Source organism: Agelaius tricolor, unplaced genomic scaffold (assembly GCF_023055355.1).
Source record: "Agelaius tricolor isolate 1412-34295 unplaced genomic scaffold, bAgeTri1.0.p SCAF_55, whole genome shotgun sequence".
NCBI lineage: Eukaryota > Metazoa > Chordata > Aves > Passeriformes > Icteridae > Agelaius > Agelaius tricolor.
This window is the reverse complement of record NW_027269315.1, coordinates 2,217,817-2,242,568: the sequence shown is the minus strand read 5'-3', so window position 1 is coordinate 2,242,568 and position 24,752 is coordinate 2,217,817. Positions and strand designations below refer to the sequence as shown.

Sequence of the window (24,752 nt, the reverse complement as noted above, 5' to 3'; positions counted from 1 at the left end):
TGTTTGTGTGAATGGGTCACGCGTGGGGGGCGCGCAGGTCCCGCCCCTCGCTCCCCTCCCCACCCCCGGCAGCCGAATCCGCGGTCCCGGGTCCTGCGGGTCCCACCGGGATCAGGTCCCACTGACCCCACCAGCCCCGCGACCCCACGGACCCGCACGGGGCTCTGCCAGCGCGGGCGTGGCACGGCGGTCACCGGTGACCCGCATCCCACGGACCGGCCCGGGGTCTCCGGTTCGCCGCTCTGCCTGCACCGTCCGTCCCCCAGCCCCGGGCAGGGGGTGCCGCTCTCCGCCTGGGTCCGTCCCCTCCCTCCACCGTGGGGCGGCGGCCGCCCGTGGGCGGGCAGCGGGGAGCAGGCTCGGGCGGCCCCCCCGCTCCCCCTCCGCGGGCCGTGGGCGGCGGAGCCGGGAAGCGGCGGGGCCGTGGGCGGAGGATGTGCGTCAGCCGGGGGCAGCGCCGGGGCTGGGAACGGCCCCGCCGCGCCGGACGCTTGCTCGTGGAAAAGGGAAAAGGAGGGGGGGGGGGCGTGATAGGGGGGCGGTGGGGACGGGGGGTGAACCGGGAGGGGTGGGGCAGGACCCCCGCCATGGGCACCGTGTCCGTGCGGGATGCCCCGGCTGCTCCCCCGGTAGCTCCGGGGATGTGCCCCGGTCACCGGCACGGCCCCCCCAGCCCGGGCAGGATCGCGCGGGGGCGGCTCTGGCCCCACGCCAGGCGCCGGCCGCGGTATAAATAGCACCGAGCCACGCAGGGCCGGACCGGGGTGCGGGCCGTGACATCCTCCCCGTCCTCCCTCCCGCGGGAGGGACCCCGGTGCTGCGGGCGAGGGGCTCCAGCATCCCCCCAGCCCACCCGAGAATTCTCCGTCCGCTCCCGTTGTCGCTGCTCTCCCCGGAGCCCATCGGTGGCAGCGTGTGCGCGCCGGTGACACCGAGTGCCAGCTCTCCGTAAGGGCTCCGGCACCGGGGGACACTGCCGGGACAGCGGTGCCGGTACCCGGAGCATCTCCGCGCCCGCTCCCGCTGTCACCGAAACCGGCGATGCTGCGAGCGGGGATTCAGGGCGTCCACGCCAACACCGAGCACCGCGTCCCCTTCGGGGGCTTTTGCCTCTCCCACGGACCCTCCCGTGCCACGCGTGTCCTGCCCGCTCCCTGCCGGGGCTGCGGGACCCCCGGTGCCACCGTGCGGGGCGCCGCTCCCTCTCCCCTCCCGCTGCTCCCGGTACCGGTTGGAGGGGGGGAGGAAGAAGAAGGGGGCCCCGTGCTGCCGCCCCCGCCGCTGCCCCCCCCTCCCCGCGCTCGGCGGGGGCGGCAGCCGCGGGATCCGCCCCCGGGGCCTCCCACGCGCGGCGCAGCCGGGGCCGCTGCTATTTCACGGTCCCGCCCGTGTGGGCGGCGCGCAGAGCGGCGCGGCGCGGCGGAGGGAGTGCGCCCGGCCCGGCCGCGGGACCCCCCGAGCCCCGGCACCCCCAGGACCCCCGGTTAGAGCCGGCCCCGGAGCCCCCCCGCCCCTCCCCGGCCGCCCGGCGGGGCGGGCGGAACGGACGGAGGCGGTTCCAGGCGGCGGTGAGCGAACGGGGGGGGGAAGGCGGGAGGGGATGGGGCACTGGGGGGCACCGGGCAGGGCGGGAGTCCCGGTGGCCGTGGTGGGACTGGGGGGAGCGGAGGGGGACGGAGCGGCGAGGGACACCGGGCAGGGCGGGGGGTACGAGGGGTGTTGGCCACGGGGCTCCGGGCGGGTCCGGGATGCACGGGGAGAGGATGGCACCGGGGGCACCGCGGCACCGGAGGGTACCGGGAGGGGTCGGGGGAGGATGGCAGCGGTGGGAGCACAGAGGGGCGGGGGGATGAGACAGCGGGGGTCACCGGGCAGAGCGGAGAGCCCGGGGAAGGGGTGACCCCGGTGGGGCTGGGAGGAGAGGGGGAGGATGGGGCACGGGGTGGGCTCGGGGCACTGAGGGCACCGGGCAGGTGCGGGGACGCTGGGGGGAGGTGGCCCTGGTGGGACCGGGGTGGGGATGGGGGCACCGAGCGGGGCGGGGTCACCAGGGAAGGGCGGCCCCGGTGGGATCCAGGGGACCACAGGGGAGCAGGGCACGGGCAGGAGGTCTGGGGGATGTTGGCCATGGTGGGGTCGGCACTGGCACATCACCCCCGGGGATGGGGGGCTGGGGGAAGCCCCCAGATGTGTGTCCTGCCCTGTGTGAGGAGCTGGCATGGAGGGGCTGCTGGCTGGGGTGGGCACAGCTCAGGGTAAGGGGTAGGGGTCGGGGTGAGGGTGACCCCACTCGTGTCTGTGCCACGTCCAGGGGCTGTGGCTGCAGGGACCGTCCCAGTTTGGAGCACATGGGTGGGATGGGGCGCCCCGTGGGGTTTAGGGACACTGGAACACCCATGCACAGGAATGCTCCCTCTGCCCTGTACCAGGCCTAAGGGCAGGGAGGGCTTTCTCCTGCACGTCCGTCCATCCCGTTGGTGAGTCCATCTGTCCTCTGTCCACCACCACAGGCTCGTCATGGCCCTGCCCCGCACGCTGGGGGAGCTGCAGCTCTACCGGGTCCTGCAACGTGCCAACCTGCTGGGCTACTACGAGACCTTCATCCAGCAAGGGGGGGACGACGTGCAGCAGCTCTGCGAGGCGGGCGAGGAGGAGTTCCTGGAGATCATGGCGCTGGTGGGCATGGCCACCAAGCCCCTCCACGTCCGCCGCCTCCAGAAGGCCCTGCGGGAATGGGCATCCAACCCAGGGCTCTTCAGCCAGCCCGTCTCGGCTGTCCCGGTCAGCAGCATCCCGCTCTTCAAGCTCTCCGAGGCCGGTGGGCGCAAGGCACTCAGCAACGGGCACGCCAGCCCCGGCGAGGCCGCGGGCAAAGGGGGTGGCAGCGCCGGGACGCCCCCAGCCCGCAGCCCCACGGAGCCAGGGGAGAAGCTGTCACCGTCAGCGGCTCCACCGTGGCCGGGAAGGAGCACCCCCGAGTCGGAGGGTGGTGGGGATGAGGAGCCCGGGGGTCCCCCCTTCTCCCCGGGCGGGAGCAGCGGGGAGCAGGCGGTGGGCACGGAGCTGGAGCCGGAGTTGGCACGGACGGTGGTGGAGAGCGTGGAGAGGCTGCTGCAGAGCTGCCCTCGAGGTGGCGAGGCCGAGCTGAGGGCGCTGATGAAGCTCAACAAGAAGCTGGCCAAGGCTGTGGGGCACATCTTCCAGCTGGAGGACGGTGACCGGCAGAAGGAGGAGGAGATCCGGCGGCACAGCGCGATCTACGGCCGCGGCGAGGCCCGGCGCCGCGAGGGCAAGCAGCTCACCCTGCACGAGGTGAGGAGGGAGCTCCCTGCTCGGAGTTGTTCGATGCGCTGGCTTGGGACAGGCACTGGGGTGGCTCTGGGGGTGTGGTGAGTGGGTGGGATTTGAGCTCTCCTCCCACGCCAGGCTGGAGCTGGTGCTGCTTTAGCTGAGGCTTGCGTGGGCGGTGCTGTCCCGTGGGTGCTGCCGTGTCCCTGTCCCCACTCACGCATCGTTCCTGCCCCCAGCTCATCATCAATGAGGCGGCCGCCCAGTTCTGCCTGCGGGACAACTCGCTGCTGCTGCGGCGCGTCGAGCTCTTCTCGCTGTCACGACAGGTGGCACGGGAGAGCACCTACCTGTCCTCGCTCAAGGTCGCCAGGTGAGCCCAAAACCCCACCCTTGTAGGCCTAGAGGGGGGGTCTGGTTGTCACCTCCTTGCCCCCAGCACTTCTGCATGGGGCCAAGACTCTGCGGCCCCCAGTTCCCCTTTGCCAGTGTGGGCGGATTCTGCCTGACCTCGGAGCGTGGGACGTGGGGAGGATGGGAATGACGGGGATGCCAGGCGTGGGAAGGGATGCCAGGCAGCAAAGGGATGCCGCTGGGGATGCCCTATCTCTTGCCTCCATCCCCAAAGTCCCCTGCCCACCGTGCCAGGGCTGCCTTTTCCCTTTGCTCTCCAGCTGCTTCCCTCTTTTTTCCGCCCCCAATTCCATCGGTGCCAGAACCCCACCTGCCTGGTGGCTCTGCTCACAGCCTTGCTGTGGCCACCCCCACGCCTGACACAGCCCCTTTCCACCCCCAGGGCCCATCCCGAGGACAGCGGCGCCGTCGTGGCCAAGCGGCTCAAGCAGGAGGTGGGTGCAGGTGCAGGGGAGAGCAGCGTGTGCAGGTGTGCGCACCTGTGAGCGTGGGTGTGACTGTGCAACACGCCCGGGGCTGCCCATGCCAGCCTGGGGTGAGGGCCGTGGGTGTTGTGGGGTGGATGGTGCAGGGGCTCTGCTCACCTGTGTGCTCCTGGCAGGCGGGAGAGCAGAGCCGCCCTGAGCTCCTGGCACTGCCGGTGGGGCTGGAGCCGCCCGGGGCCGGGTACCGAGCCAGCTTGGAGGAGGACACGGGCAGCATCTCCGGGGAGAGCCTCGACGGCCACTTGCAGGGTGAGTAGGGGGGGGTCTCTCCCTTTCTCTGGTGGTGCTCGGCCCCCTCTCCTCGCGCTGATTGTCGCCCCTCTCTCGGCAGCGGCGGGGGCTTGTCCCCGGCTGACCCCTCCTCCCGGTGCGGCCCCGGACGTGCCCCTCGGCCTCGCTCCCCACGGGCTCTGGAGCCGCCACATCCTCCAGCAGACGCTGATGGACGAGGGGCTGCGCCTGGCCCGCTTGGTCTCTCACGACCGCGTGGGGCGGCTCAGCCCCTGCCTGCCGGGGAAGCCCCCGGGACCAGGTGAGCCCCCGAGGGGCCGGGGGGGCTTTGCCGCGGGCAGGGGTCAGGAGGGCACCGCTGCCTTCTGCTGTGCAATCGTGTCCTCACGGCCATCTCCGTGTTCTCCCCACAGAGTTCGAGGACGGGCTGGCGGAACGGGGTCCTCCGGCCCCCCCAGACCCCCCTCGGGGCACCATCAAGGTGGAGCAGGAGACCAGCAGGCAGTGAGGCCCCTGTAGCCCCCCCGCCACCATTAACGAAGCAATAACGTGCTGGGGGACGGGTGCGGCGGCGCTCCGGGCCCGGGGGCGCTTGGGGGGAGGGAGAAGGGGAGGGGTCTCATCCATAACCCCCCCGCCCCACCCGGCCCCCTCCCGTCCCACACCGACGCTCTGGTTACCTCAGCCGCGGCGGGATGCGAACTCCCCGCAGCAGCAATACCCTCATCCCGCCCGGCTCCGCTCCCCCGCCGCCCCCCAGGGCTGGGGAGCCCTCGATGGACTGGAGCCCCCCCCCTCCCACCCCTGTACAGCCCCGTGCTGACCGTTCCCCCCCTGCCCACCTCGGGCTCTGTCACCACGCGGGGACAGACGCGTCGCACTGTGTGCTCCCACGTCAGCGCTGCCGCCCACGCCGGGCACACGGTCCCCCCTCCCCACCCTTCCCCATCCCGCACCCGCAGCGCCCACGCAGCAGCCGCCAGCCCCCTCCCCGCAGCACGTGCCAGCTCACTGTGCACCCCCACCGCCCCCCCGAACCCTGCGACCCCCCCCCAGCACCCAATCGGCTGTAAATACCCCCCCCCCCCCCCCAATACACACACACACCCCCGCACGAACCCCCCCCCCCCGCACCCCGATACCTGCGTGTGCTTCCAGCATGGTCCCTGTGCCGGGGGGTGTCACACGTGCCAGGGGGGTGTCACCCCCTCCCAGCACGATGCAGGCGGCGTTTGATGGGCACTGGGGAGGTGCTGTTCCCCCCGACCCCACCCCAAAACCCCTCGGGGTTCCTCCTCTTTATTCCCCCCATTCCTACAAACCGTGCCCAGCCCCGGGGTTCCCACTCCCCACCCCCCCGTTAGGACTGTGTGGTGTCTTTTTAGAGCATTAGCGACTCTTCCTTTGTACCGTGTACAGTAGATTATTTATTTTGTTATTTTGGAATAAAACTTTATTTTATGGCTTATCTTCCTACCCCCTTTGCTCCAACCTGGAGAACCTGGAGGGGAGGGGGAGTGACGGAACAGCTCAAAACCCCAAAGCAAGCGCTGATTGCGGGGGTGCGGGGGGGGGGGGGGGAGTTCGTGTCCTCCCCTTCCATGGGGGTCCCGGTGTGTCCCGTCCCCCCCCCCCTCCGCCGGGGGGCACCGGGCTGGCACCTCCGCCCCGGCGCCGTTCGCGCTGCCGCCTCCCGCCCCCGCGGTGACTCATCCCGGCGGGCGTGGGCTGGGGGCACCGCGTGCGGCTGCCGGTGCCCCCCACGCAGGACGGGGCCCCCCTAAGCCCGCACCCGCTCACCCGCGGACCCCCGGCAGCGGATGCAATGCACGGAGGTGGAGGGGACGACGACGACGGGGGTTACCCCAAATCCCCCCCCCAAACCCCGCCTTTGCCAGCTGGAGTTTCCACTCCTGCGGGAGTCGTAGCAAGTCCATGAACCCAGGCAAGGCTGGGAGGGAGTGGAGGGGGGGACTCGCAGTCCGATGTACCCCCCCCTCACCAGGAGCCCCCTCACGCGTGTCCTGGCCGGATGCTGTCATCCCACCGTGCATCCCCCAGCCCCCAGGAGGACAGGTTGGAATTGGGGTACCCGCTGTGCTGCTGGAGGGGGGCAAAGGGGGGCAACGGGGGCATCTCCAGGAGCTGATCCAACTCTGAGGTTGATGGCTGATCCATGCCGGGCGACATCCTGGGCACAGAAACAGCAGGGTGACCAGGTGGGGACTGGGAGGGGCTTCTCTCTGCTGCCCCCTCCCCGTGCTTACCACCGCGGAGGGCTCTGCAGCGACGCCTCCTCCAGGAGCGGGAACGGGGGCAGCTCGGGCATCTCCTCGTCCTGCGGTTCTGCTGAGGGACCCGCGGGCAGCAGCTGAGAGACATCCCCGGGCAGGAACTGGCTGGGCATGAAGGGTCTGGGGTGGCAAAGAATGGGGTAGATCCTATCCCCCAGGGCACTCACCAGCCCCGAGGTATCGGGGGGCACTGCTTGGTTTGTGGGGTGGCTGCTCCAGCTCTGCCAGCCTGGGATTAGGTGGGGAAGGGCTAAAGGGGTACAGGGCACGGTGCCCCCCTTCCACCCGTGTGCCAGTTCTTACCCAGGGGTCCTGAAGGCAGGGTCCTGGCAGTGGGACAGCGAGGGAGGCGAGAGCATCGGGGACGGGCTGTGGGGAGCAGGAGCACTCAGGGAAGGGGGAACACCCCTGAACCCTGCTGGGGGTGGTGGGGTGTCCCCCCTGCCCCCCAGCCTGCCCTGCTCCTACCTGTGGAAGGGGGGGGTCAGCCTGTCGGGCACCATCATGATGCTGCTCTCAACCGTGGGGTAGCCCCCGGGCATGGGCTGGGGGCAGAATGAAGTGGGGGGGCTGCAGTGCACACACACAGAGGTTCAGATTGGGGGGGGGGCACTGCCACAGCCCCCACCCCACGCCCCACAGCAGGGCACTCACCACATGGGGGCCAGCAGTGGCTGTAGATTCTCAGGGTGCAGCTCATGCTGCACCATGGGCAGGTTGAACATCGGTGCCTGGGGGGCCTCAGGGGGGGCCCCCATGGTGCTTGGGGGCTGCTGGTCCCTGCAAAAGCACATGGACCCCATCAGCACTGCCAGGTCCAGGCTCCACATGGGCCAGTGGGTGCTCGAGGGGGGCTCTGAAGGGGGACATGGGCCAGTGGGTGCTCGAGGGGAGGGTGGGAGGTGCACAAATGGGCCCCAGCACAGCTTGAGGGCTCACAGGGGGCTCTTTGCTCACCAGCACAGCTCTGTTTTCTCCAGTCAGGGATTTCCCTGCCCAGGGGGATGCTCAGGCTGGCCAGGGGTCTGTGCAAACCCTGGCCCATGTGCACACACCTCCAGCACAGATATGGCCTCACACCCACCTTTCACTTTCCACAGTCATCTTGATGGCAGTGGAGACGTAGCCCCGGCCGTCCTTGCCTGTCTGCTCTTCTGCTCAGGGAGGAGAACCATCCATGAACCACCACCCCCACCATGCCCTGCCAACCATCTCTACCAGCCCCAGTTGCTCCTGCAAGCCCTGGGGCCACCGGGGTGAGACCCATAACCCCCTCACAGCATTGCTGGGGTGCAGAGTGTGTGTGACACCCTGAACCTGAAGGTCATGGCAGAGGTGCAGACCACCAAGGGGCTCCTCAAGAAGCACTGCTTCTTCCTTGACCAGAAGATCTTCAATGAAGAATAGCAGGTAGTGAAAAATTTTGTAATGTAGAGGTCTGAGGCCCTATATCATGTTGCAAATTGTAGGACAGATCATGATATGACCAGTGCAATGGGGAAGAAGGTGAGGGAGTAGAAGTCTGTTTTTAGGCTGATGGGGATTTTGAAGTTTATAATGAATTTTCATTCTCAAAAGAAGGTGAGAGGATGGGTCCCTGCAGCCCAGGGCCCATCCAGGCCCTCCCCACTCACTGTTGTAGTGACTCCCAAAGGCCTGGTCCATAACCGCCCTCACAGCATTGCTGAGGTGCACAGGGACACCCCAGGGCCCATCCAGGCCCTCCCCACTCACTGTTGTAGTGACTCCCAAAGGCCTGGTCCTTGGGGATGTTGGGGTACAGGTTCCGGAGCTGCCCCAGATCCCGGATGCGGTCGCCAAGGGAGCGGATGGACAGATCCTTGGCAGAGAAGGGCTGGATGTTTTCCACCTGGCTGGAGCCTGAGCGAGGGGAGACACGTCACTGCATTCCAGTGCTGGTTCCTGGAACTGCCCACACCCCCTGGCAGTGAGGACCCCTCCCCTGCACTGCACCTGACCCCGTCTCACCGTCCTTGCCCCGCATGACGTAAGCGATGGTGACGCCCCCGATCTCGGAGTCGCTGAAGCGGAGCAGGAAGGTCCCATCTGGCTGCATGCTCAGCAGCTTGCACACATACTGCTTGCTGATGAAGCCCATGATGAGCCTGGATGGGTGGAGAGCAGGGATCAGGAGCACCCATGGCAGTGGGTGGGATCAGGACCCCCCCAAAGCCCAGCCCTGGGGCACCCACCTGTCCGACCAGTAACTTTTGAGGCATCTCTTGGTGAGGTCCAGGACTCCATCAAACCACTGCCAGAAGGTGAATCCCCGGCCAGGGAGGATCTCCTGAGGCAGAGAGAGGCCATGAGGCTCCCCATGGCCACGCTGGCCCCTGCCCACCTTGGCCATCCCTCCCAGTCACCTTGTTGAACTGGGCCCAGGAGACGTGGCGGCTCTGGAAGTCCTCGGGGCTGGCGCTGTGGTCATTGAAGATCTTCTGGGCCAGGAAGAAGTAGTGCTCCTTGAGGAGCCCCTTGGTGGTCTGCACCTCTGCCATGAACTTCAGGTTCAGGGTGTCACACATCTTGTCCCAGGGCACCCGCTCGGCCACCACGAAGGGCACCCGGTCCTGTGGCCGGGCAGGGGGACATCAGGACAGGATGCCCACCATGTCCCACCCCTGGGCTCCTGCTCCCACCTGCACTGGTGGGAGTGCAAAGCCCAGTCAGCCCCAGTTTCCAGCTCCTTCCCTCCAGCTCGTGGCACTCACAATGTCAGAGAAGGCGTTATCCCACAGCACGGTGGCTTTGGCGTTGTTGTCCTGGTTCCCATGGACGATGACCACAATGGGCAGAGACAGGACCTGAGGGCACACAGTGGCCCTGAGCCAGGCGTGGTGGCTGCCCTGGGATTGTCCCAGTGTCCCACAGGGGAAGGCTCAGCACATCCAGCCCCATCCCATGGTACCTGGAGGTGGATGGAGACGTTGCTGGGGGTCAAGGTGACGTTGGTGCTGAAGAGGACGGCGCATTTCTCCTCCGTCACCGACTCAGAGCCCTTCCTCTCGCAGCGCTTGATCTTCTTCAGCAGCTGGGGACAGAGAGCTGAGCATCCCCAGCCTCAGGAACCCCAAAAACCCAATGGAGCCCCCAGCCCAGCCCCTAGCTGGTGGTACTTACCACATTTTTGAAGTTGGCACAGCAGTTCCCGCTGGTGGGGTTGGTCTCCAGGGCCACCGTGTTGTGCAAGATCTCGCCCGTGCTCTCACTGGGCAGAGGAAGGGGGTCAGGGGGGAATGGTGGTGGGGAAACCCCCCTGCCCTCACACCCACTGCTCACCTGAGGGTGTTGCTGTAGTTGCTGAGCTCCAGCTCCCGTGCCTGCTTCTCTGTCACCATGTCAGCCCTCACCATGTAGGGCTTGGGCACTGCCTTCAGCAGCTGCGGGCCCAGCAGGAACCGGACGCTCGCCTGGAACTTGGTCTGGGTCTTCAGCACCTGTGGGGGCTGCTTCTCCACCAGGAAGGAGCTGAGGGACAAAGGGACACCATGGTGGCACTTGGCACAGCCACCAGCCCCTGCAGATCCACCTCAACCTATGGCCACCACAGCCCCCAGCTGTTACCTCTTGACCAGGCTGGACAACACCTCGTTGAAGCGCTCCAGGAGCCGGGGCAGCAGCTCAGGCCCCAGCTCTGTGCTTGCTGCCATCACCTGCTGCTGCAGCTGGAAGTAAACCTCGACCAGGTTCTCACACCTGGGGAAAGGGGGACTCTCAGCACCCCACCCTCACTCACCTGGTGGAGGGAGCAGGAGGTTGCTCAGGATCCCCCAGCTCTGCCCTGTGCCCCCTCACCTCTTCTGCAGCGGTGCCAGATTCTCCTCAAAGATTGCCCCATTCCCTGCCAGCTGCTGTTGCCTCTTCCAAATCTGGATCCTCTTCAGGACCTGCTGTTTGGCTGCCTCCAACTCCTTCACAGCCTCCATGATGAGGGTGGGCAGCTCCCTGGGAGCCACGGAGCTCTGCACGGCCCCGTCCCGCCCGGGCCCCTCCTCCTGGAGCGCTTGGATCTCCCGGACTCGGTGCTGCAGCCGCTGCAGCCCCAGGCTGAACTTCAGCTCCTCCTGCCTCCGGTGGAAGCTGAGAGGCAGATGATGGTCCTGGGGCAGAGCACAGAGGGGTCAGGGGGGGGTTGTGGCCGGTCCTGCACCTCGGGGTGCCCGGGAGAGGGGCAGGGGGCACCCACCCGTTTGAGCACGGCTGCCTTCTCGCCCTCCAGGACGGCTCTGACGACGGCCACCAGCCGCAGAGGGTCCCGGCGGAAAGTGTTCTGGGGAGGGGGACACAAACTGGGGGTGTCAGGGGGGGACACGGCACGTGCCCCCCGCTCCTTGCTCCTTCCCACCCCGCCCACAGCACCTGGACGAGGTAATTCAGGGGTTCCACAAGCACCACAGAGCTGATTTGTAGCTTTAAAACCACTTTAAATGGTGCATAGAATCATGGGGTGTCTGGAGTTGGAGGGAACGTCAGGATCATCGGCTCCAACTCCATTTTTTGGGTTTTTTTTTTTTTTTGTATAAAAAGTAGAAGAATCAACTTGAAATAGAGAAAAAAAAAAAATCCAAACTGAAAGGAATTCTCCATTCCTGTGAGCATTTCCTCCAACCTCCAGCCTGACACCTGGGGGAGACTCTCCCAGCTGCCCTGGGTGGATCAATGCTTTCCACTGACAAAAAACCAGGGAGAGGAATTCCCCTGCTGGCTCTGCCTCCCGTGTCCCCGTGCCAGCTCCTCCGGCCTTCACGCATTTCCCAAATTAGCAACTTCCCAAAACAGCAGCAGAAACACGATGGGGGAATGGCTGATGACGTGCTTGGTGGGTTCCTGTGCCGGTGGGAGCTCCAGTGTGGGGGTCTGCATGCAGCACTGGTAGCCCCGTGGGCTTTTCAAGGGAAAATTTGGAATTCGGGGGATGAGAAGCCCAAGTTTGGCTCCCACCTGCAACCCCCCAGCCCTGTGGTTGCCCATCCTGGGGGTCACCTGGTTACAGCAGCACCAAAAGCAGGGAACAGCCTGGCTGGGCATGGAGGAGGGAGGATTTGGTGTTTTGGGATGAGGGATGGAGGGAGGAGGGAATACAGGAGGGTTGCTCTGCGTCAGCATTTTAAATAATAAAAAAATCCCTAAGCTGAAACATCTGCTTGTTTCCTACAGCAAAAAGCAACAAAGCAACAAAACAACAAAGTCTTGTTTTGAAAAGTCACCCTGTTCCCCAGAAGTTGTGACTAAAGCTGATCCCTTCCCAAATGTTGAATATTAAAAAGGTCTGTTACCAAAAAAAGCAGAATTTTCAACCAGACTGGGGCTCTGGGAGTGAGCCCTGCTCAGCTGTGGTGCTCTGAGCTCCACCGGCCAGGGGAGATAAATCAGATGGTTGTGAAAGGGACAGAGCAATTCCAACAGCCTTGATAAGAGAAAGAGCCTCAAAAATGAAACCCAGAGCTCACAGCAGGAGGAAATGCAGACCCACACAGCTTGGAGGAAGGAGAAATCAAACACTCGAGCAGAAAATGGGGAACATCTGCAGACACAGCCCCCAGGTGCCAACAACGGGGGGCTGAGGGGCTGAGGGGGTCCCCACAGGACCATTTCAGGGAAGATGTGGCAGCTCCCTGTGAGCCACTGGGCTGCAGAACTGCAAAAAAAAAACCCCTCTGTCCTCTGGAAGACCCCAAAAACCCAATTGCTGAGTCTGCTTATTGCTCACAAGCCTGGAAAATTTTGTCACCCAGGGACCATCCTTAGGCATTGAGCCCTTGCAGCATAAAACAATCAATTTTTCCTGGGAGCTGGCTGCAATGCCAGCGTGACCCAGCCCCAGGGTCCCTGCACACCTCGATGTTGCTGACTTGCTGCAGGATCTGGCACTGCTGCCCGTCGCTGCTGGCAGTGCTGCGGAGTTTCTCCAGCATGTCCGAGAGCATCCTGCTGGCCATGCTGGTGCAGAAGGCGTCTGAGCCATTGATGAACTCCCTGGAGAGGGGGAAAAGTTGGGAGAATGGGCATGGATCCCCCACCTGCCCCCTGTGTGACCCCCAAGTTTGTGCTGGTCCAGGGAGACTCACCAGGGCTGGTTCTCCAGCCACTCAGCCAGGAGACAGCGCAGGCTCCGGGGAAACTCCGTGGAGAGGCTGCTGAACTCCTCTGGTGGCATGTGGGACACGAGGTTCCAGAGGGACATCTTGGAACAGTCACCTGAAGGCAGGAGAGGGGATGGGGAGCACTTGAGCAGCCCTTGAGGGCCAAGAGCTCCTCAGGGAGGGTGCAAGAGCTGCTGCTTGTCCCTCCACGTCTGAACCTGCTGCTCCACTGGGCTGGGGAGGAGGAGAAGAAGGAGGAGTGGGAAGGTTGATCCAGGATCAGCTTCTTGGGCAATCCTGGGCGGGCTGGCAGCCCACTTGTGCCTCAGTTTCCTGAATCTCTGGGGATTCCCTGCTCCTTTTGCCACAAGGATTTTCAAAGGGATGGGCAAGTGCTGCTGGACTGGGCATGGGAGAGGTGGAAGAATGTGGAACTCCTGGGGAGTTGGAGAAGTGTGAATTACCCCAAACTTGGTGAGGCCGTTGAACCAGGGTGTCCACAGTGAGGTGGCCTGGCTGTCCCCCAGAATTTCCTCAGGTGTCCCCCACAGGGAGGGCCCCTCACACTTGGTGGGCTGCAGAGATCAGGAAAAGCAAGAACAGAACTGGAATGAGGGGATTCCACCTGGAATGCATGGGCTGGAGGCCCTCAAAACTGGAATGAGGTGTTACAGAGGGAATTCCCCCACCTGGAATGCCTGGGCTGGAAGCCCTCACACTCAGTGGGCTGCAGAGATCAGGAAAAGCAAGAACAGAACTGGAATGAGGCGTTACATGGGGAATTCCACCTGGAATGCCCAAGCTGGAAGCTTGGTGGGCTGTGGAGATCAGGAAAAGCAAGAACAGAACTGGAATGAGGGAATTCCACCTGGAATGCACGGGCTGGAGGCCCTCACACTCGGTGGGCTGCAGAGATCAGGAAAAGCAAGAACAGAACTGGAATGAGGCACTAGATTGGGAATTCCACCTAGAATGAGGTGCTAGATTGGGAATTCCACCTGGAATGAGGCATTACAAAGGGAATTCCACCTGGAATGCCCGAGCTGGAGGCCCTCACACTCGGTGGGCTCGAGAGATCGGGAAAAGCAAGAACAGAACTGGAATGAGGGAATTCCACCTGGAATGCCCGGGCTGGAGGCCCTCACACTCGGTGGGCTCGAGAGATCAGGAAAAGCAAGAACAGAACTGGAATGAGGCGCTAGATTGGGAATTCCACCTGGAATGGCTGAGCTGGAGGCTCACGGCCCCGCCGCACCCCAAGGTGGGAGTTGGAACCCCAACACTCCCAGCCCGTCCCCTCAGCACTGCCCGCGCCTCTTCCCGGCAGCTCCCGCCCTTCCTCCCGCCCCGCTCGCCCCCTCAGGCCCCGCCGCAGCCCCGCGGGCCCGCCGGGCCGAGGGGGTCTCCAGACACACACGCACACACACATACACACACACACACACACACCTCACTGCCGGTTCCGCCGGCCCCGCCCGGGGCCAAGGCCCGATCCCGCGGCGGATCCCGCAGCGCCGGCGGCGTCTCACAGCCCAGCCGAGGGGCCGGGCAGCGGCGGGACCCCCGGGCGGCGCGGGCCGGGCCCGCCGTGCCCTCAGGCGAAGGGGCGAGCGCGAAGCCGCGGCCACGGCCCGAGTCCCCCGCGGGCAGCGCGTTGTTCCCCACGGGCCTGGGCCGCGCGGAGCCGCCGAAGGCGCAGGGCGGAGGTGGAGCTGAGAGACTCCGAGAAGCCTGCGAGGGGAAGGAAGCCGGCGTCACTGGGCAACGTCGCGGCCGGAGCAAACAAACGCCTGCGGCCTGCCCCGAGCCCTGCGGTGGGAGCAGCCCGGGGGTCACCAGCCCTCACGGTGCCACCCCAGGAGGGGACCGGTCATGGTGGCTGGAGGTTGACGCCTTCCAGAAATGCTTTTGCTTTCGACTCCACTTTACGGCCCGGAGTAAACAGATCCCGAGCATTCGCTGCGGGGCATGAGGTGACTCCCAGGGGTCAATGCCCGGTGAGAAACGCACGCAGCAATTCTGGGAATGCTGCAGGGCTTTTCCTCACAGTCCCAGTGGGATTCTTGGCAGGAGGGGAAAAACAGCCTCTCCTTTTGCCACCCTCGAGGTTAATCCCCATGCTCCTTCCCCATTAAACCTGTATTTCTGCTCAGCCCTGGGAGGCAGCTGCTGGCTGGAAGCGCCAACCTGGAGCGTAAGCCTTAAGCCAGGCATGCCTGGATCTGCTGAGAGCCTGCAGGAGAAGCTGCTCTGCTCCCTCCTCCTCCCACAGCCCAGGAGGAGCTGGAGGCAGGGGATCTGCCTTGTCCCCTCCTGGCATCAGTCACAGCAGCTCCTTCAGCCCAGCCATGCCCTGAATCCTTCCAATCCCACTTTCCAGGTTTCCCTCTTCTTCTGCTTTTCCCAATTCCCTCCCCCATGGGGGCAACATCCCATGGGGACCCTCCTGCAGCGGAAACCGAGGTCGCAGCTGTGTTGTAGCCGGGAAAACCGGCTCAACATGGGGCAGGACACAGCACCTGTGGACGGGGAGAAGCTGCCCCCCACCCTCTCCCCCTCCCCAAACCCCCTCCACCCAGCCACTTTCGCTTCCTCCTCCACCCCAAGGGCTTTGCCTACCCGCGAGGCTGGGCGAGAAGGTGGCTCAGGAGGAGCCCAGGCTCGGAGAGGGGGCTCAGGGACCCCCACAGTGTCAGTACGAGCTTTGTGCTCTCACTGCAACAGGAAACCTTGTTCCCAAGCTGGAACTGCCGCACACTCCCCGTCCCCTTCCCGGTGCCGAGGTGCTGCCGTCCATCCCACGGATGTTACTCATTAACCACCAGCCCTTGCTGGCATCCAACCTCAGCCCCCCACCCTCGGGCGGGCCGTGTCGGGGGCACGGGGATGGATCCCACCATGTCCCATGTCCCCTCTGCGATGTCCCAGCCTGGCTCTGCGATCTCCCAGCCCTCTGCACCCTCCTCACCCTGCGGGGGCACCTCAGAGCATGCTCCCTATCCTGCCCTCAGATTCCTCGTGGCTTTCACACCGATGGATATTCCAAGGTTTTCCAAATGCTGTGAACACCCGCACTTCTCTCTGACTCTGCCCTTGCCGGGAAGAGCCCGAGGGACATTTCTGCTCCTCAGCGTGCCTCAGTTTCCCCAGGGTGCTGAGGACACCACTGCTGCCAGCCGAGGCTGAGGCCAGAACACAGGACACGGTGGGACACTGGTGAGTGACAGTGCCATGAGGAGGACACCCACGTGTTGGGGGTGCTGACCGCTCGGGACATGAAATTTCCTCTGGTTCGTAGGAAAAGGAGCGGGGCCTTCCCAGCCGACCCAGCCCAGGATGACTCACAGCTCTGGGAGCCCGGCCTGGATTTGGTGCCGCTCCCGTCCCAGGAACTCACTGTTGAGGCCCACCGGTGGGACAGGGGAAAGAAGGGCTCTTCCTTTGCCCCATGCATGCCCTGTCCCCAAACAGCGCCCAGCCAGGAGAGTGGGGTGCCAGCAGAGCTGGGTGCTAGCAGAGCTGGGTGCCATCCTCAGCGGGTGCTCCACACTTTGAGTCGAGCTGGGCTGCATTTCCACCTCGGCAGCTGATACAGCCTCGGTGCCACCGGTCCCAGAGCCCCTTCCCCATCCCATCCCATCCCCAAGCACCCCAGTGAGGGGCTGATAAGGGGGACCTCCCCCTCAGCCTGTCACACGTCGCACTGCCCACCCCTGGAGCCGGGAGGTGTCCCTGGACAGCCCCCCCAGCCCCGGGCAGCCCCCGCCCCTGGGATACCCCGTCCCCACCCCGGCTCCCAGCTCGGTGCCCCTGCACGAGTTCAGGGCCGGGAGGTGCCAAACAGCGGCAGAGTCCCCGGTCCCGTCCGCCGTTACCTGGCGAGAGCAGCCGCGGGCGGGGGGCGGCCGGTCCGGCCGGTCCCCGCGGCCTCTCGTTCACTCCATAGCGGCGGCGGGCGCGGCCGGTCCCCGCTCCGCCGGGAAGCGGCGAGCGCAGGAAGAGGGAGGAGACGCGTGAGCGGAGGGATGGGAGGGCACCGGGACTGGGACCAGTCTCGGCAGGACCTGGGATCCCCGGACGTCGCCACCGAGGGGCTGCGGCACCCGCCGGCTCCGCGTCCGTCCCATATCAGCCCCCACTCAGTCGTGCCCCCACTCTTGCCCCGTATCTCCCCATTCCTGTCCCCATTATGACCACGCTCTTACCCCAAATCCCACTGGTGACCCCCATTCCGCCCCACACACCCACTGCTCGCACCCACGCGTGTCCCCCCGCCCCATCTGTGGCATCCACTCCTGACCCTACTCCTGCTCTGATCAGGTCCCTCTTTGCCGCCCTTCCAAGCCCCCCGCCCACCCCCGTACGTGCCCCCCGCCCACCCCCGTGGGTGCCGTCGCACCGGGGCAGCCCCGGTTCTGTGGCACCGCTGTTCCCGTGTGCACCGGGCCGTTGGTCCCGGGCTGCACCTTCCCTGCACGGTTTGAACCCCGGTCCCCGTCCTGGGGTCCGAGCCCGTGGCTGGTCCCGGGCTGTGCCCGCCTCTGCTGCGCCCTCCGGTACCGAACCGAACACGGCAGCGGGGGCACTGAAAGGGGTGCTCGTTTCTTGGGGGGATTTGGTGCTTCACGGGGGTACCCGGCCCGCCCCGGGGCGCTCCTTCGGCCGCTCCGACCCCAGCGCCCACCGGAGCGGCGGGGGCAGCAGGGGGCACGGCCACCTCGGGGCCGCTAGGGGGCGCTGCCGCACCGCGGTGCCACCGGGGCGAACCGAGAGCGGCGGGGCCGGGGCTGCCGGGGCTGGGGATGCGGTACCCGGACTGGGGATGCGGAACCGGGGCTGGGGATGTGGTACCGGGGCTGGAGATGCCGTATCGGGGCTGGGGATGCGGTACCCGGACTGGGGATGCGGAACCGGGGCTGGGGATGTGGTACCGGGGCTGGAGATGCCGTATCGGGGCTGGGGATGTGGTACCGGGGCTGGGGATGCGGAACCGGAGCTGGGGATGCGGGACCGGGGCTGGGGATGCGGTACCCGGACTGGGGATGCGGTACCCGGACTGGGGATGTGGTACCGGGGCTGGGGATGCGGAACCGGGACTGGGGATTCGGTACCGGGGCTGGGGATGCGGGACCGGGGCTGGGGATGCCGTACCGGGGCTGGGGATGCGGTACCGGGGGTAGGGATGCCGTACCCGGACTGGGGATGCCGTACCGGGACTGGGGATGTGGTACCGGGGGTAGGGATGCCGTACCCGGACTGGGGATGCCGTACCGGGACTGGGGATGTAGTACCGGGGGTAGGGATGCCGTACCCGGACTGGGGATGCCGTACCGGGACTGGGGATGTGGTACCGGGGCTGGGGATGCCGTACCGGGGCTGGGGATGTGGTACCGGGACTGGGGATGCGGTACCGGGGCTCGGGATGCGGGACCGGGGCTGGAGCAGGGCTGCGGGGTCCCCGCGTTCCACCCGGCTCCTCCCGCCGTGGCGCCAGTGGACTCTCGGTGCTGCCATTCCGAGCATCAAACGCGCCCGAGGCCCCGTGAGCGCGGCTTGTCCACGGCGTACCGGGACATCCCGGGAGAGAGGAAACTCGTTCGGGACTGGCAAGGGGCTTCCCGGCCTCCCCACGCCCCCGTAAAGGACGGTCTCGAGTGGGGAGGGGGCTGTGGAGCGCTGGCCGGGACCCACGCCTGGGAGGAAGCAGAATCGCACCCGCTCCCCGAGTCCTGTGCGAAGTTTGGGGGCTCTGGGGGAATGGGGAGTACAGAACCGGCCCCCAGAACCCCTCCAGCCCACCGGGTTACACCGCGATTTTTGCCACCCCTGCACTTCTGCAGGGGCGGCGCCCCGGGGGAACATCTGGACCTTCTCCCGAACATCTGGCGCCGCAGCAGCCTGAATCACTCTCTCCCCCCCTGCAGCTGCCTGAGCGGGGTGGGGCGGAGCAGGCGTGTGACATAATTAAAAAAACATATGACATCACGCGGAGGGGTCGCATGGTGCCTGATGACGGCGCCGGCACCGCTGCCCATCTCCCTCCTCGGCCCCCGGCCCTGGCAGGCAGCGGAGTGGCCACTGGATGACGTCACGGCTATGGCTCTGACGTCACGGTTCTCAGTCAAAGCCGGAGTTGGGTGAGTGACGGCGGGACCCCCATGATGGGAATCCGCTGTTCTGGACCCTTGATCCTGAACCCTGCTCCTGTAGCCCCCGCAGGGACGGCTGGGGGGACAGCGAGGGGCCTGGGGGGTGACAGCTCTGGGGGTGATGAGGAACCCCCTGCCTTGGGGGGACAGTGAGGGTCCTGTGCCCTGGGGGGTCACCCCTGCCTTGGGGGGACAGTGAGGGTCCTGTGCCCTGGGGGGTCACCCCTGCCTTGGGGGGACAGTGAGGGTCCTGTGCCCTGGGGGGTCACCCCTGCCTTGGGGGGACAGTGAGGGTCCCACTGCCCTTGAACATAGCGAGGGTCCTGTGCCCTGGGGGGACAGTGAGGGTCCCAAAGCCCTTGGGGACGCTGATGGTATTGCTGTCCTGGGAGAATGGCTTTGGAGACGGCGAAGGGACCGGGACAGCGAAGGTTCTGCAGCCCTGAGAGGGTCCTGTTGCCCCTGAGGATGATGAGGTTCTGCTGTCCCGTCCGTTTCTGACCCGCAGCCGGTACCGGGTGCCGGTAGAGGGGAGCTGGGCCGCCCCAGCACCTGGGGGCCACCACAGCAGGCCCGGGCCGGGCTCTGGAGCGGCATCGCGGGCCGGTACCGCGTGTGAGCACGGGACACGCAGCGCTGTCCCTGTCCCTGTCCCTGTCTCTGTCCCTGTCCCTGCCCCTGTCCCTGTACCACACCGGTCCCGGCCCCGATGCCCTGCTCGTACCATACCGACACCGGCAGCGGCAGCGGCACCGGCACCGGACCGCTCCCGGACAACACTGACACCGACACTCCCACCGGATCTCTGCCCGTACCATACTAACACCGATACCGACACCGGCACCGGACCTCTGCCTGTACATTATTGACACGGACACTGGACCCCGGCCTGGACCATACCGAGACCGAGACCGGTACCGACACCGGACCCCTGTCTGGACCATGCCGAGACCGATACCGGTACCGACACCGGACCCCTGGCCGGACCATACCCAGACCGATACCGGTACCAACACCGGACCCCTGGCCGGACCATACCCAGACCGATACCGGTACCAACACCGGACCCCTGGCCGGACCATACCCAGACCGATACCGGTACCAACACCGGATCCCTGGCCGGACCATACCGATACCGACACCGGTACCGACATCGGACCCTCTCCCTACCCACACCCACCGGGGGGCGCAGCCCCGGCCCCGCACGCGCATGCGCGTAGGACCCCCCCCCAACGCCACGCGCGTGTCGTCCCCCCCCCCCCCCCCCCTCCCCGTTCCCGTCCGCGGCGGCGGCGGCTCGAGCCCGGTGACGTCAGGCGGGCGGCGGCGCGCTCTCCATCTCCCCCCCCCTCCCCAAAATCACCGTCCGTCCCTCCCTCCGCCGCGGCGGCGGCGCGCGCACACCCCGCGCCCCCCCCCCATCCCCATCCCCCGCCGCCGCCCCCCGGCCCCCGCCGCCGCCGCCGCCGCCCAGCCCGGAGGGTCCGCCCGCCCCCCCGGCCCGGCCCGGCCCGGCCGCCGGCCCGCCCCCGCCCGCCCCCCGCGGATGTCGGTGCGCGGGCCCGGGACGCGCCGCCCCACGGGCAGCACGGCGTGAGGAGCCGCCGCCGCCGCCGCCGCCGCCGCCGCCGAGCCGCCGAGCCGCCGGCATGGGGCCGCTGCTGGCCCTCGCCGGGAGCCTCCTGGCCCTGCTGGCCGCGCCCGCCGCCCGCGCCCTCGAAGGTGAGTGGGGGGCGGCGGGGCCGGACCCCCGCGGGGCGATACCGGCGGGGAGGGGGAGGCGCCGCAGCCGCTGTCGGGGGCGCGGGGCTCGGTCGGGCCGGGGAGGGGGCGGGGGGCGCCGCCGTGACAAAGCAGAGCGGGCGCAGCCCGGCCCCACCGCACCGTGGGGACACCGGAGGGACCGGGGGGTAACGGGGAGCTGCGGGCCGGGCTGGGGAGGCGCGTCCTCCCCGCACCCCTCCGCAGCGCACGGTGCGCCCCCCGCTCCGTTCCCCCTGCAGCCGCGGGGGCCGCTCGCTGGCGCTCCCCGTTTTCTCCTCTTTGCCCGTTCCCGTGGCTCCCACCCGCCCTCCATCCCATTTTCCTCTGGAATCCAAAGTTTTCCCCGCAGCCAAGCGGGAAAGTTGGAGCTCAGCACCGCTGCGGGAGCCGGGACTGGGGGGTCCCGGTGTCCCGGGGGGTGACCGGGTCCGGGGTCCCGGCGGTCCCAGGGGTGCCCGTGACAGCCCGGCCTCGCCCCACGCTCCCCCTCTTGCATAACCGGGGCTGCTTCTCCCGGAGCCGCGACGCCCGGCTGCGGAGTTTGGCTGTGACCGGGCCTGGTGGCACCGGGAATGTATTTATCCAGCCAGCCGGGGCTGTCCGTTCCCCCCATCCGCGTGTCCGTTTGTCCAGCCTCCCCCCCCCATCCGTCCATCCAGCTCCTTGCCAAACCGCTCGTTCCCAAGCCGTGCACGTCGCGTTCCCGGCCCTTATTGATCTATTCAGTAAATACTTGAGCTCGTCAGCTCCATGGCCGGGCTGGGAATGTGCGAGGGGCCGCTCTTGGCAGCGCCCGTGCTCCGCGCTGGCAGCGGCTCCAGCCGGGAACCGGCGGCCGTGGCGAAGTTCTCGCAACGCTCGGACGCTCCGGGGCTGTTTTTCCCTTCAAAAGCAGCGAAATGGGGGAGTTTTGGCTTTCCTGTGACGGATTCCCCTCCGTCCTCACGGGAATGGCCTGGTGAAATGAGAGGCCGGAATGATGGATGAACGAGAGGGGGTTGGTTTTTTGGTTTAGGGGGAGGTTTTTCTGTCCCGTTTCTTTGCCCACCTCGGAGCAGAGAGGGAGAAGGGATTTGGTGTCGTGGCAGTGGCAGCATCTGACCCGTCGTGTCCGAGGGATGGAGGAGAAGGAGGAGGAGGAGGAGGTTTGGGCAAACGCCAGATCCCTGCCCCAGATTCATGTCTGGGGCTGCGGGAGGCCGGAGCCTGTGGTTTCCATCCTCCAGCCCCTCCTCACCCTCTCGGGGGTGTGTGGACACTTGATCTGTGTCCCTTGGAGGGAGGTGACAGCAGCGGGGGCAGCTCAGGGCACCCTTCAACCCCCCCCCGGTGGCACCTGCGGGGCTGCTTGAGCCGGGCGAGCTGGGCAGTGCAGGTGGCCAAGAGCTGAGCCCTCTGGGGTCACCTCCCTGGGGACACGAGGTGTCGGTGGCACTCGGAGGTGGCTCGGAGCAGCCGGCGGATCCAGAAGTTGGTGGGGGCGGAAGGGAGGCAGCGCTCATTGCATAAGCTGCGTTGCCTTTGGAAACCGGGCTGCGGGAAGATGATGAGCTGGAAGGGAAGTTCTTCCATCCTCTTCTCCACATGCCAGGAGCTGGAGCGGGGCAGAGGACACTCCTTCCTCCCTGGTGCACGTCCCCCTCCTCAGGGGCTCCTTTTTAGGGGATTGTGAGGGGGTCCAGGTGCTGTCCCACCGCCTCGCGGTGATGGGAGCTGTGTGAGGCTGTGGGTGGGGAGGATGTGGAGGCACCACAAGCACGTGGTCGGGTCGGTTAAGGGGCAGAATGTGCCACCAAGGTGCCACCTGAGCTGGTGCCTCAACCCTCGTGGTCCTGGCTTCCCACAGTGAGGCTCTGGGAGAGGCCAGGAGCTCATTGAGAGCAGGGTGCAGGTCCCCATCCTTGTCTGGAGAATTAATTCCTCACACTCACTGCCTCTGTTTTGCAGCTCTGGAAGCTCTTTGCTTTTTCCTGGAGGAGAGAGGAGGACGAAGTCCAGCCGTGGGGCGGGAGGAAGCTCTTCCATGGGGAACAAAGGGCACTGGTGTGCAGCTCCTGCCTGCCCAGTCCTCTGCCACTTGCTGGGGTGGTGTGGGGCACCCCAGAGCCCCGGGAGCGGAGTGAGGGCAGGCAGGGATCCCCCTGTTCCTGTTTTGGAAATACCTGTGGTTGAGGCTTGCTGGGATGTTTTGGTGCCGCGCTTCCCTCTTGCCACCTTGGTGGTCTGGCACGTCCCCTCGTGCGTCCCTGCGTGCCCAGGTGTGTTCCCAGGTGTCCCCACCTGTGTTCCAGGGTGTTTTCCCGTGTGTTTTTCCATGTGTGTGTGTGTGTGTGTGCACACGTGTGGGTGTGCACACGCTGCTTCCCTCAGCGTGCAGGGACACGCCCGGAGCTGCTCTGGGTTCACTGGAGGTGAAGAGTGAAGGTTTGAGGTGCTGGGAGGAGAAGGAGCTGCTGGAGGGGCAGTACCTGAGGGGTTCCTCTGTGCAGTGTCCAGAGGAGTGGCCATCATTCCCGTGTGGAGCATTGTAGCATCCCATTTTTATTTTTTTAGGACAATTGGGCTTCCAGCAGCCCTGTGAGGGTCTGTCCTGGTATGAGAAGTGCCTGGTGCTGCTGTGGTGTCCAGTGAGAGTTCCCAAGTGCTCCCTGGCACTGATGGGGCAGCTCTGGAGCATCCCTGGCAGCGGTGCCAGCTTTGGGCTGAAACCCAGGTGTTGCTGTGGGAGTGTCCATCATTCCTGTGTGGAGCATTGTAGCATCCCATTTTATTTTTAGAGCATCCCAGCAGGATTTTTGTGCTTCCAGCAGCCCTGTGAGGCTCTACCCTCATGTGAAAAGTGTCCAGTGAGAGATCTGACCACTCACCTCTGGCTCCAAGTGCTCCCTGTCCCTGATGGGGCAGCTCTGGAGCATCCCTGGCAGCGGTGCCAGCTTTGGGGTGAAACCCAGGAATTTCTGAAGCTCCTGAGGCTCAGTGGTTGCTGTGGGAGTGTCCATCATTCCTGTGTGGAGCATTGTAGCATCCCATTTTATTTTTTTAGAGCATCTCAGCAGGACAATTGGGCTTCCAGCAGGACAATCTGGCTTCCAGCAGCCCTGTGGAGCTCTGTCCTGGCATGAGAAGTGCCTGGTGCTGCTGTGGTGTCCAGTGAGAGTCCCCAAGTGCTCCCTGTCCCTGATGGGGCAGCTCTGGAGCATCCCTGGCAGTGGTGCTGGCTTTGGGTTGAAACCCAGGAATTTCTGAAGCTCCTGAGGCTCAGTGGGCGCTGTGGGGGTGGGAGCAGCTGTGGCAGCCCCCTCTCCTTCGGTGTCTCAGCCCCACCACTCGCTCCTCGTGTTCTCTCCCTGCTGGTTCCATGTGCTCCGGGGGAGCCTGAGAACCGGCAAGGAGCGGGGGCTGCTCCAGCTGGTGATGCTTTTCCTCCAGTGTTAAAAACTGGGTAAAAACTGTGTTTAAACCAGTGTTAAAAACTGGTTATAAACTGTGTTTTAACCAGTGCTAAAAACTGGTTATAAACTGTGTTTTAACCAATGTTAAAAACTGGTTATAAACTCTGTTTTAACCAATGTTAAAAACTGGGTAAAAACTGTTTTTTATAAACTGTGTTTTAACCAGTGTTAAAAACTGGGTAAAAACTGTTTTTTATAAACTGTGTTTTAACCAGTGTTAAAAACTGGATAAAAACTGTGTTTAAAACAGTGTTAAGAACTGGTTTGGGATAATGGGGAGCAAAAACCATCCAGGTTCTCCCTGTGCCTTCAAGGCCCTGGTTTCTGGAGGAGCTGGCTCTGGCTCCAGATGTTGTTCTGTGGTTTCTCTTTGCCCCCAGCCCATGCTTGACCTGTGGTCAAGCTTTTCCTCCAGTATTAAAAACTGGGTGAAAACTGTGTTTTAACCAGTGTTAAAAACTGAGTAAAAACTGTGTTTTAACCAGTGTTAAAAACTGAGTAAAAACTGTGTTTTAACCAGTGTTAAAAACTGGTTTGGGATGATGGGGAGAAAAAGCCATTCAGGTCCTCC

At 65.4% G+C, this 24,752-nt stretch overlaps 3 protein-coding genes across 12 annotated transcripts in view; 2 read left to right on the top strand and 1 right to left on the bottom strand.

Annotated features, from left to right (window-relative positions):
* Positions 1–1,427: 1,427 nt before the first annotated feature.
* NAB2 (NGFI-A binding protein 2) lies at positions 1,428–5,886 on the top strand. 3 transcript variants are annotated; one of them, XM_071455919.1, is made up of 7 exons: positions 1,428–1,568; positions 2,511–3,312; positions 3,528–3,661; positions 4,085–4,136; positions 4,304–4,436; positions 4,519–4,719; positions 4,832–5,886. In XM_071455919.1, exons 2-7 carry the CDS (start codon positions 2,518–2,520, stop codon positions 4,924–4,926), a joined length of 1,410 nt encoding a protein of 469 aa, XP_071312020.1. In that variant the 5' UTR covers positions 1,428–1,568; positions 2,511–2,517; the 3' UTR covers positions 4,927–5,886. The 3 variants fall into 3 exon arrangements, with proteins under 3 accessions (XP_071312020.1, XP_071312022.1, XP_071312021.1); XM_071455921.1 differs by lacking the exon at positions 4,519–4,719; XM_071455920.1 differs by lacking the exon at positions 1,428–1,568 and having other exon boundaries at positions 2,050–3,312.
* On the bottom strand, positions 5,822–16,936 carry STAT6 (signal transducer and activator of transcription 6). Of its 4 annotated transcripts, XM_071455917.1 has the most exons (22): positions 14,266–15,361; positions 13,506–13,634; positions 13,281–13,391; positions 12,802–12,931; positions 12,571–12,709; positions 10,920–11,003; positions 10,529–10,833; positions 10,298–10,429; positions 10,013–10,201; positions 9,854–9,941; positions 9,642–9,764; positions 9,445–9,537; positions 9,097–9,303; positions 8,926–9,020; positions 8,702–8,838; positions 8,447–8,593; positions 7,797–7,866; positions 7,367–7,492; positions 7,181–7,282; positions 7,016–7,081; positions 6,686–6,832; positions 5,822–6,609 (listed from the first exon to the last, which is right to left on the bottom strand). In XM_071455917.1, the coding sequence occupies exons 4-22, from the start codon at positions 12,915–12,917 to the stop codon at positions 6,432–6,434; spliced, it is 2,544 nt and encodes an 847-aa protein (XP_071312018.1). In that variant the 5' UTR covers positions 12,918–12,931; positions 13,281–13,391; positions 13,506–13,634; positions 14,266–15,361; the 3' UTR covers positions 5,822–6,431. The 4 variants fall into 4 exon arrangements, with proteins under 4 accessions (XP_071312018.1, XP_071312017.1, XP_071312019.1 ...); XM_071455916.1 differs by lacking the exons at positions 13,281–13,391; positions 13,506–13,634 and adding an exon at positions 16,692–16,936 and having other exon boundaries at positions 14,266–14,547; XM_071455918.1 differs by lacking the exon at positions 13,506–13,634.
* Positions 16,937–20,279: 3,343 nt separating this feature from the next.
* Positions 20,280–24,752, top strand: part of LRP1 (LDL receptor related protein 1) — a 131,319-nt gene continuing 126,846 nt past the window's right edge. For 3 of the 5 annotated variants that reach the window (XM_071455985.1, XM_071455983.1, XM_071455984.1), the window contains exon 1: positions 20,497–20,687. In XM_071455985.1, the coding sequence (XP_071312086.1) occupies positions 20,615–20,687 (73 nt within the window). In that variant the 5' untranslated portion in view covers positions 20,497–20,614. Of the gene's footprint in view, positions 20,688–24,752 lie in introns of all 5 variants that reach the window. The other 2 variants (XM_071455986.1, XM_071455987.1) reach the window with 2 other exon arrangements.

What these genes read in the sequence shown, in the direction of transcription:
- NAB2 (XM_071455919.1), top strand. Translation starts at nt 2,518, where the DNA reads ATGGCCCTGCCCCGCACGCTGGGGGAGCTGCAGCTCTACCGGGTCCTG. An exon ending in TCCTCGCTCAAGGTCGCCAG is followed by an intron (nt 3,662 to 4,084) that starts GTGAGCCCAAAA and finishes TTCCACCCCCAG; the next exon opens with GGCCCATCCCGAGGACAGCG. An exon ending in GGGGAAGCCCCCGGGACCAG is followed by an intron (nt 4,720 to 4,831) that starts GTGAGCCCCCGA and finishes TTCTCCCCACAG; the next exon opens with AGTTCGAGGACGGGCTGGCG.
- STAT6 (XM_071455916.1), bottom strand. Translation starts at nt 12,917, where the DNA reads ATGTCCCTCTGGAACCTCGTGTCCCACATGCCACCAGAGGAGTTCAGC. An exon ending in ATAACGCCTTCTCTGACATT is followed by an intron (nt 9,304 to 9,444) that starts GTGAGTGCCACG and finishes GCCCGGCCACAG; the next exon opens with GACCGGGTGCCCTTCGTGGT. An exon ending in CCTGGGCCCAGTTCAACAAG is followed by an intron (nt 9,021 to 9,096) that starts GTGACTGGGAGG and finishes TCTCTGCCTCAG; the next exon opens with GAGATCCTCCCTGGCCGGGG.